General features: G+C 34.9%; 1 protein-coding gene across 9 annotated transcripts in view; it reads left to right on the top strand.

Annotated features, from left to right (window-relative positions):
- PARP8 (poly(ADP-ribose) polymerase family member 8) overlaps nucleotides 1–11,532 on the top strand; it is a 174,437-nt gene that overhangs the window by 70,178 nt on the left and 92,727 nt on the right. For 3 of the 9 annotated variants that reach the window (XM_082723236.1, XM_082723237.1, XM_082723234.1), the window contains exon 4: nucleotides 10,433–10,495. The exons of the other annotated variants lie outside the window; for them this stretch is intronic. In XM_082723236.1, the coding sequence (XP_082579362.1) occupies nucleotides 10,433–10,495 (63 nt within the window). The remainder of the gene's footprint in view (nucleotides 1–10,432; nucleotides 10,496–11,532) is intronic. 9 annotated transcript variants of the gene reach the window in all.

Raw genomic sequence — 11,532 nt, 5'->3', positions numbered from 1 at the left:
ATTTCTGTGGGAAACTTCCCGTCCCTGCACTAGCGGCAAGTCTTGTGCCCTTGTTTTATGCTCTCACTTACGGTGTCCTCTTTCTTCAGAGCATTTGTCACGGCTGTTGTTTTCATTTATTTGGGCAATATTTTTATTGTATTTTCCTTGGCCATACATGGAACTTCCTGAGTTCAGGGGCTGCGTCTATTTTTAATTCAGCTGTGTTGGCACAAAGTAGGTCTTCAATAATCATTTAACTCTATAACTGGCTGCACGAATGTAAGTGTTCGATAATGATGGGTGGGAACTAATCACGGAATATAGTTCCTTAGGACTTCTTTTCACCCTGAGCATGAATGTCATTTTTCTCAAGGGCTTAAGATTTGCCATATTTATAAAACCTTCTGTGTGCTTTTAAAAGCTCACAAAAGTTAAAAGTCTTTTGTTTTGTAGTATTTTTAGTCATAATAGGATAATGACTTTGAATTACTTCCTCAGAGGCATTTTTGTAAATGTCAGGGTGGGTTAGGATCGTGCCTGTTAGAGAAGGAAGGTCTTAGGACCAGAGCTGGGCAGATGTGACGATTGCCAGCATTCTTGCTGTGTCGTTTTTCTAGGTGGAAATAATTAAGGCTTATGTATTTTCCTTTCAGTTCTAACAAATATTTCTAAGCCATTATCTTGTTTCCTCTGTCAAAAGACAGCATCCAGGGAAGAAGCTTTATTGATATTTGCAGTTTTAGATCTCAGACTGCATATAGGTGATGGGATTACATATACATGATGAAACGATGCTGTGGTGATTAGACTGACTTCAAAGAATGATCTGAATTTTGAGTTATCTATGAATCACCTCATTAAAAATGGTCAAAATGAATCTGTTGATCTTAATACTTAGAGTTCTGAGAAACATTTGTCATTTGATACTTCCCCATAATCCTTAAATTGACATCATTCTCATATTCTTTTCTTTAATATTCTGAGTGCAATTTAACTGATGGCTGTCTCAGCTTCGCTTTTACTTTCCTGTCAAACTATCTATTTGTGTGTCGGGTTCTTGTTTTTGTAGGAATCACATTTTAAAAATCAACATCCTACAGTTTCCTCAGTTCTTAAAACTACACAGACTTGTTTTTTTTTTTCTTCCCTTTCTCCTTCCCTCCATCTATCTTCCTTCTTTTTTTTTTTCTTTCTCTCTCTCCCTCCCTTTCTTTCTTCCTTCCTTCCTTCCTTCCTTCCTTCCTTCCTTCCTTCCTTTCTTTCTTTCTTTCTTTCTTTCTTTCTTTCTTTCTTTCTTTCTCTTTCTCCCTTCCCCACCAGCCTCCCCCACCTTCCTTTTTTGGAACCTACATGAGACTTTTGGCTACTCCCCTCCCAGAATTAGTTGCTTTTCCTTTCCCAAGAATGTCTGATACAAAAATATTTAAAGATAAAAAGTAAAACTAATTCTTTAAAATCAAGGAAGTTAAATATTTTTTGAATGGATAGCTTCCCCAGCAGAATTTAAAATGCTGCATCACTTTCAAAGGATAATTTTTATATCACTCAAAATGAAATTTTATATGGACTATTTTAGAGTTTTTCCATATCCTTTCATATTGCAGGCATCTCTATGTTAAATTTGAAAAAGTTTTAATAATGTGATGAGACAAATCAAAGATCTTCATTGAAGTAGAAAAAGGTAACAAAGAGCTCATTTTAAAAGTATTGAATGCATATTCAAAACTCTTTTTCCTCATAAATAAAGTGATTTTGTGGTCCAGTTTTATGGTACATATATATCTAAGTGTGTGGTTGTTGAACATTGCTCCTCTTCTAAAGTGAAAATCTCAATCATTTAAAAAAATAAAATTAGACATATTTTGGTTTCATTGCTCTTGTAACTATGAACTAAATAAAGGTAGTTTAAACAGTCACCCCATCATTAAAAGAACTTTCCTTTGCTAACTAATACTGATTTGCTAACTAATACTGATTTGCAAAACTAAATAGGGTTAGACTTGTCTCCATCCACAAACAGTGCTGTGCTAAGGAAAGAAAATTTAGAGGAAAAGTAAGGTTTTTTTTTTCCACTTTAGGTTATTAAGTACATTTCATGATTGGTTTAAATTGATTCATTTCTGACTTGGAGCAAGAGCTGGTGTCCTGCTGTGTATAAATGTTAATAAATATGCTGTACAAATGCAGTTAAATAATCGTGAAAATGGTGAAATTTAATGAAAGGCATTTGGATCAAAGGAGACCTAAATTCTGGACCAAGTGTTTTGTAACCAAAGACAAATTGATAGACCTCTCTGCACCTTAATTTCCTTAACCTATAAAATAAGAGGCCCAGGTAGATGGTCCATTTTTATGACTATAATTTTATGAGTGTTATGGGAATACATTTTATTTCTCTTTGCAGTTCAGCAAGGTAACTCTTTTTGAATTATTTCTTTTCAGTTAGGTATGAATATCTCCTGTAAGCATCTTCCATCCATCTCTTCCAGATTAGCTGTCTCAAATATTTTTCTTTCCTATTCTTACCGATAAATTTGGACTCTTTCTTGACACTGACGGCAACTTCAGTATCCTTCTTGTCACCTTGCAGACTTTAAACATAAAAATATACATTGGTTTTAAAAGGAGAGAAAAAGTGTATATTAGGACTATGAAGCCTGGCCTTGAAATGTTTCCTATCTTTTATCAAATGTCTGTTACCTGAGCAGAATTTATTTGAGCATGGAAAGTGGGAGAAGAAAGGAGCTAGATGCATTTGAGTATGCACGTGTTGTCCTACAAACACTTTAAATGCCTTCTTGAAGGGAACACACATGAAACATTTTAACTAAGGTATTAAGAAGTGTTACTGTTTGTCTGATGCTAATTAGGGCAAGCATCTGGGTATATTTCCTCTTTTGAAACTGAAATATGTTTTTAAAAAACCTGAAACTTAAAGTCATCAGTACAGATTGTGTAAGAATTTTAACTGGATTTTGTTTGGTCTTAGTTTCATTTTTTTCTTGTTAGTCTATGTGATTTTATAAATGTCAGACCTATTTTTGTTTCTTGGAAAGCTGATGGGACAGAAGTGAGTGTGTGTGCTGATTATTAACCAGTACTTTAACTGATGGAATATTTATTCATTGCCAAAAAACATTGAGATATTTTTGTTATAGTTTAAGTGTCTTCCTTTGAAAACAGCACTGTACTTTTAGAATGTGAATCATTTCTTCTGTTAATAATGATGAAAGGTGAAATAGAACAGATGAAGAAATGCCTGTGTAAACTTAAGCATCTTAATTACAAGACAAGGTTGTAACCTGTGGAAGGAGGGATGCTTGGTGGCTTTGGATTGCTTTGGGACAGTAACTTTTCTCTGTGCCTTCTATCTTCAGAAATATTTTGAGGAAGAACGATTTGAATCTTCTTGCAAAATAATCAGAAATTTCTTGCCCTAACAAAGCTCGGTTCACAAAATCACAAGATCCAAATGGCTTAGAGGAAAAAGTCAGAAAACCTAGCTCTGCTTCTGGTTCCGCATGGAAATGAGGGAATCCGTATAAAATTATGTTTCTTCACCTGCAGAGTGAGAGTGTGAGTTAGGTGATTATTGACTTCTGTTCCACTCTGCTACTCTGTGAATAAAGATCATAATCTTCTCCCCCCACGCCCATCTCCTGCCATTTCTCAAGCGTTTTATCTTTTGGCCTTTAGAAAGTAAAATCAAAACAAGGTCTTCCCATTTTTAATTTCTTTTTTCAATTGATTGCTCTTTTGCTCTTCTGTCCAAAAGAATGAATGTGTTTGTCTGTTGGACTCAAGTCAAATGCAAATGTAAACTAGGAAAGTCATAGCATTGTGCCTTTGCTTGTACAGGTGTGGCTCAAGTAAATACAGGAAGTCCGGTAGAGTTCTTAAATTTATTTATATGCTGAAGAAGAAGATATCTCTGTTGAACCTTGAGTAAAGGATCACTAGACAACTTTTTGTTCTTTCCATTGTTAAGATACATTTATCTAATTTTACTGTGATGGGAAATGTTCGTTATCTCCTGCAGCCTTCTCTCTCATTTTTGGGTGGATATGGTCATTAGGAAAACATATGGTATAGGACTTAATGTTTAGGTGTTTATGTATAGATTTCTTATAATCAATTATGTGTTTCCTTAATTACAGAATGTGGCCTCATGAGTTATCCTTTCAGATATTAAAAGTTAAAATACATATAAGTATGTGTGTGTATATGTCTGTACACAGACACAGTTTATTATCCAGAATTTCTACTCTGAAACTTGAAACAAAGTTACTAAGTTTGGCCCATTATTGGCAGACTGACCTGACATGAGGTTGTTTATAGAGGGAACGTTCATGCCTCTCTCCAGACACATTAATTGTTTTTGACGATAAGGTGTAAAAAAATGTGAAAAACTCTGAATTTCAAAATACATCTGGCCACTGGGGGTTCAGATAAGAGACAGTGATCTTTACCATCTTGGTTTTCCCAGCATGTGAAAACCATCCCAGTTTTATTAGCATGTGAATTTAAGAATATGGGTTTCTCAATGTTGCAGGCACTGGAAATAATGTAATAAAGAGACAATAATTTAGTGCTTGCCCCTAAGGTTGTAACTAGACTCTGGAAAAATAAATGACATACAATATGGGAGAGAATCTTAACACAAAATGTACCATAGGACTTATCCATAAAAATTAGTGCATAGTGCTTGTAATTTTTAAGACCAGTTTTGTGCTTGCTATACATGCAATCAGGGTTTTATACAGATTTGCTAAACATGGTTAAAAAGAAATTCTGAATAGAGATAGTTGATATGCAGACCAATATTTGCATAAAAACTAATTAACAGATGCATGGGAAATGTTCAGTATATTGTTGGGTAATTTGGCTTTGAAAACAAAGTTGTAAAAATTGTTTTTTAATGACAAATGCAAATGACATACAATAGTTTTTACTCAGCAGATAGTAACTTCTTTCTTTTTTGGTAACTATAGGAATTAAACTGAATAAGTCTCACATAACAGTGCCTTTTTCTGTGAGTTATGGTCATAGAAGTCTGATTTAAAATGGACGAAAAACTTGCTTCTGACATAACAGATGGTGTGTATTAGACTCTCTGGTGGGCAACTTGACTTTTAAAAAGAACTGAAGATTCAAATTGCTAATATCAATACTTTATGGAAAACATTTGCTTGAAAAAAGTCTTTATATTTAATAATTCTTGAAGTAGTTTTTAAAAAAGCTTTTAAATGATTCCCCGATTGATTGACTTTAACTTAAAAGCCTTTAAGGATTTCCCTGATTGACTGACTTTCACTTAATATTTTTTAATAAGTCAATTTTCGAAAAGTTATATTAAGCTTTAATAGTATTTGTATTTAAATTTTAATTAAACTATATTCAGAGATAGAAATGATATCAATTATGGGCTCACACCCTCACAATTTGTTATACCAAAAAAAAAAAAACGGTATTTTGTCAATATCTATGGTAGAATCTAATGTCTTTCCTATCATTTTCCATCTCTTCTTATCATGTGAGGCTTCATTTTAATATTCATCGTGGTTACTTGTTTCCCTACCAGCTCAGTTTCCCTAGAATCCTCTACAGATCTGGTTCTCACAGTTGTTGATCTGTAGTAACTATTGTAACTATTTGTAGTATCTAGTATCTATCTGTAGTATCTAGCGTATTCTCAAGTATTAGATATAGATAGTGTATCTATAGATATACATAGATATAGATCTATCTATATATAGATATAGTTAGAGATAGTGTATCTATCTGTATTATCTAGTGTATTCTCAAGTATTAGATATAGATAGTGTATCTATAGATATACATAGATATAGATCTATCTATATATAGATATAGTTAGAGATAGTGTATCTAGCTGTAGTATCTAGTGTATTCTCGAGTATTATACACTTACCTCCAAGTCTTCCTTAAGTGATCTTGTCCCATTTGGACCATTTTCTTACTCTCCTCACACTCTGTACATTAACTGTACATTAGAAGAGTTTCTAATGAAGAAAATGCTCTCAAGTGTACTTTGTTATGGGAAGTGAATTTGAGAAGCATTCAGGAAAGTCTTGAAGGAACATATGATATGATGATGTTAAAGGCAAAAATATAAATAAGAGGGGCACCTGGGCGGCTCAGTCATTAAGTGTCTGCCTTCGGCTCAGGTCATGATTCCAGGGTCCTGGGATCAAGCCCTGCATTAGGCTCCCTGCTTGGCAGGAAGCCTGCTTCTCCCTCTCCCACTGCCCCTGCTTGTGTTCCTGCTCTCTCTGTGTCTCTCTCTGTCAAATAAATAAAATCTTTTAAAAAATTACATATATATATATATATATATATATATACACACACACACACATATATACATATGTATGTATATATACATATACATATAAAAGCCTTTGTATCTCATATATATAGTATCTCTATATATATTATGTATGTATATATGTGTGTGTGTGTGTGTGTGTGTGTGTGTGTATGAGAGATACAAAGGCTTTTAACCTTGAACTTTATCTTCCTCCTTTTAAAATGGAGATTTAATTTGAAGATCCTGTATGGATATTTATTTTGCCTTTTTTTTTTTAATTGCTATATGTGAAATTCATGGTAATTTATGAAGGATTTCTTGAGGGTAGAGAAAGGGGTGGGGAAATCTCATGATAGAAATTTTGCCGTTTTCCTTTTTATTGGCCCTCTTAAGAAAAAGAAAGGGGAACAGGAGTAAAAAAGATCTTTTTGATGGTTTAGGAGTTTCCAGTTCTCCATTTGCTTTGGGGGGCCGCTAGACGGTAAAAGGGATAATTATCCCTACACTCAGCCTGTATATTATATGATAACAGAGGGCAGAATCTGAGTAAATTTTTGCTGAAAATCGCATAATCATTTTAAACAAGTCGCAATTTGTCAGTAATGTCTTTTTTGTTATATAAAATTGTGTAAAGTTGACTTTTTTCCCCATTTTTATTCCTCAGAAATGTGAATTCTCAACCAAATTGCCAAATGTTACCAGGATGCTTAGTATTCCTTTTCTTTCTCAGGTTGATTGAAGAAAATGGTTAATAATGTTCTCTCTCTTTGCCTTTCTCTGTAGCCTGAGAAATTTCTTCATTGACTTCTCTGAATCTAAGAGGTTTGCTTGCCTATTTTTAGAAATTAGAGAAGTGACTTTCTATGGGTGCTGGAGTTTTCCCATTTTCTTCAGTGAAATTCATGGTGCCAAAATCAAGGATGCCAAGGCACAGATTTAACCATGCATTGCCTAGAAAGGGAAGCTGAGATAGTGTGATATTTATGCCCACCCTAAATCCAGACTATAACGAGATTATATATGCAGAACCAAGTGTTAGACCAACCTATATTCTAGAGCCTCAGTCTTGTTAGTTATCACTGTAATGTATTGCTATAATAGAAACTAATCGTGAACAAAAGGGTTCAAAGGGACTGGAAGAACATTTTTATAAGCCAGATTGATGGTCGCTTCTCTCAAGTGGTAGTGCTGTAATAGGATTCAGTGTACATTTGTTTGGTTCCTGGGGAGCGATCTCAACAGAAAATATTCTGTTTATTTGCATGGCCTGCAAATATTGAAATTTCAAGACCTTCAAGTGCCCTTTACCGTTTGTTCAGATTTTATGATCAATGTTGCAAATATCAAATGTAATATTTTCATGATTTTGAGCATGGTGAATCATAGATGAATGTCCTTGAACCCTCTGCATGTAACGTATAGACACAGTGTGACTCCTTTGTTCTCACTTCACAACATTACACAGAACAATAAAATTCCATTACAGTGATTTGCTTCATACTGATGCATTATAGGCCAAATTATATCCCTTAAAATATTACATGTGTAAGAAATCTATTCCCTGAGGGAAAGGCAAGTGTTATTCATCTCTCCTAAAATCAGACTTCTAAAGAGACTTAAGTTAATTGGATTTAGGTTTGTTTCTCTTTGATAAGACATAAAGTACTTCTTACTCTACCATAAATTTTTTAAAGACTTAAAAAAAATTTTTTTAAAAACTTTATTTACTTATTTGTTTGAGAGAGAGCACAAACAGAAGAAGCAGCAGGAAAAGGAAAAGCAGGGTCCCCACTGAGCAGGGAGTCCGACACGGGACTCGATCCCAGGAGCCTGGGATCCTGACCTGAGCCCAAGGCAGATGCTTAACCGACTGAGCCACCCACGTGTCCCACTCTAGATATTTTAAGAGTCACTCAGTGTATATGGCAAGGGAGCTATATATGTATTTTGAGCACCTCTTAGGATGCAGTATGCATAAGCATCTGGGACACGACAGTGAATTAGATACACAGAGAAATTACATCTAGTGGGGGAAAGAAACATTGATTTGATGTTGACCCCAATTATAGCTATGAAAAGTTTTAAGAGGGGCTCGTAAACGGGCCGGTCGCAGTGTTTAGTAAGAGATCTTAGTCTCGTCTGCCTCAGATTGGAACGAGTCCGGTAAAGCTGAGAGGGAGGGCTCTTGAAAGTAAAAATGAGAGCTGATGGCTGAAAGAGGTTTGGGAGCTACCCAGGAAATATAGAGGTGTTTCCCCCCATTTTATTAATGAATATACTCTTATTTGGATTGGGAAATAAAAATTTTAAACTAATTCTAGTCGTTTTCCTCTAAAGGTATATTTGATTAGTATTAAAACATTTATTCCAGAAAAAATTGGAAGCAAATATCATCAGAAATAATAGCCATCAGTGATCCAAGAAACCTCCCCCCAAAGGTAGACTCTTATATTCTTCTCCTCCGCAAAAGCCCAATACAACTATAAATACATTTTGATAAAGATAAGTAAATCCAGATTTTTAATAAAAATGGGGTTACAGTATTACTCCATTGCAGTCCACATCCCTTTTACTGGCCACAGACCTTCACAATAGATACCCCATTCTTTATTTAACCAGTCACTGCTTGGGAACCTTTTAGTTACCTCTAACTTTTTCACAACCCACAAATGTTTTTTTCTAAAGATTTTATTTATTTATTTGACAGAAAGAGCAAGAGAGAGGGAACACAAGCAGGGGTCATAGGAGAGGGGAAGAGCAGGCCTCCCGCTGAGCAGGGAGCCCCATGCGGGACTCAAACCCAGGACCCTGGGATCATGGTGCTTAACAACTGAGCTGCCCAGGCGCCCCCACCACCCGCAAATATTTTAAACAAAGTCTATTGTATTTATAGATTTGACTTTTTTTCAGTTTAGCATCTAAATCAGTTTGAAATAGGGAGGCATTCTTTTGTCCATTCCAGAGCTCTTTTTCTTCGATTTGTGTACTAAAGATGGTTCAATGGCAGTTAGTGTTATGGACGTTTAACTTATCAAGATATATATTCTTTACTGAAAAAACTCATTTGTAGTGCCATGATCAGGAATATTTTGCATTATTATTATTATTATTTTTAAAAACAACTTAGTTTTTATCCCTGCAGGGTTTTACATAACTGAGTTAATGAAAACACCTCTTAGGATCAGAGAATCTCTGCAGGGTCGTGTTTCAGCAGAAAACATTCAGTATCTTTTTTGCTTGTTTTCAAATTTTTGACAGTTTTTCTTTGTAGTCTTTCTCCTGAAAGCATAAGTAATTTACAAAGGTAATTCTTCATCCAAAAAGAAGAAGAAGAAGAAGTGCTGCAGTGAGAATGTTAATTGTCCATAGAGGCCTCCTTGAGTTTGCAAATCTAGAACCATGAGTTATTGAGGTGATTGAGAAATTAAAAAAAAAAAAAAAGTTAGATTGGACTCTTAAAAGCCTCTTGTTACTTACTTTGTGAGGTTAGGAGAACAAAACCAAGAAACTCTCCAACACATTTCATCTTTAGTACCTGTGTAACTGGGTGACTTTCTGTCTGGTTGAGGCTCCCAGCATTTGCCAGGGTTCCTGTCCTGACTGAAGGTGACCTTTCTCGCCATCTCATAACTTTGGGAACCTATCAGCCAAGTGTTAGGCCAGTTTTCTTGGGGGACACTTGTAAGCATTACTTTTACATGTAAAGTCAGTCCTTGTCCCTCAGTAGTTGCTTGTCATTCCTGATTAAGTGAAAATCATTTTCAAATATATTATAGGGATAGCTTTGGTTACATAATTGATTTGTCCAATAATTTTCTAGTAACAAGAGAGGGAAAATTCTTACTGAACCTATGAAAACAACTGTATAGTCATGGAAAATAAAGATACTCATTCGTTTCTGAATTCTGGTGAGATCAGGGAGAATTAGATGCTCTCTTTAAATGTTTTTCTTCAATTTGAAAAGCAGTGTCTACCAAACTGAAAGTTAGGTATAGCTTAAGGGGAAAAAAAAGTCTTCCTCATATATCCTTTAGAAAATAGAATATTAAGACAGCATCAACAATATCTGAGCAAATAATCCATTAATTCAGTCTTCTTTATTTCTTCTTTCACTGGATCTAGGGTCAGCAGAGTTTGCCTTGATGAATCTTCTCTTCCCACAGGAAACATCAACATCCTAGTTAGGTATTATACTTGTTACAACTGCCACCTTTCCTTTGCTAAAACATTTGCAGGGCTCCTTTTGTGTTATCTGTTTGTTACTTTGTTGCGACCTTTTAGTTACGTATTCACTGGCTGAATAATGAATTGCATTTGTTAATTGAATATCTAGTAATCAATTAACTTTGTGGTCAAAATATGTCAGAGTTAAGTACAGTACCCTTGTTTTCAAATAATTATACTTTCCACATTAATCTTGTGAGAAGAAATCATTTTTCAAAAGCTTAATGAAGAGCGAAAAGCTAATTGCTTGTAGCAAGCACTTAGAAATACTATTCTATAGTCTCAAAGTATTCTCACTCTCCCTTGAGTTGCTGACTTCCCAAAAAAGTCTGTAGTCCAGAAACAAACAAACAAAAAGCAGTGGCTAGGACTACAGCTTACCAAATTCAACTTTATATACATATATACATAATGAAACAAAATAACGAACTATGAAGGACTTAAAAAATCATTTAACCACAAAGAAAAAAAAAATACTACACCCTAAAGAGAACGACCTTATGTTTGGCAGACAGAAAAGTAATAAGACCTGTGAACTTGCAACGTTTCTTGTGTAGTATCTGATTTATTACGGTTCATTTTAGGTCACAAGTTCTATAAAATGTGTGAATGTTACTTAAAATCCTAAGTAAATTATGCAAGTAGACACTTTGTAACAAAAAAATCATAAAACTAAGGCTATGTGCCTATGAGTTTTTAGTTTACATAGTTTGTAGATGTTCACATTAAAACATCTCATGTGGCTTAATAGGTCTGTGTACCAGTTAGGATGATTTTGGTTGTAAGAAACAACAACAACAAAAATATTTAAGTCTGGCTTAAAACATTAAAAGGGAGCACCTGAGAGGCTCAGTTGGTTAAGCATTTGATTCTCGATTGTGGCTCAGGCTGTGATTGCTCAGGTCCCGGGATTGAGCCCTACATGTGGCTTCACGCTGAGTGGGCTGAGTCTGCTGGTTTTTCTCCCTCTGCTCCTTCCCCAACTCACATGATCTCTC

Source organism: Mustela nivalis, assembly GCF_964662115.1.
Source record: "Mustela nivalis genome assembly, chromosome: 3".
Classification (NCBI taxonomy): Eukaryota; Metazoa; Chordata; class Mammalia; order Carnivora; family Mustelidae; genus Mustela; species Mustela nivalis.
The sequence above is the reverse complement of the archived record's forward strand: the minus strand, read 5'-3'. Positions and strand labels throughout refer to the sequence as shown.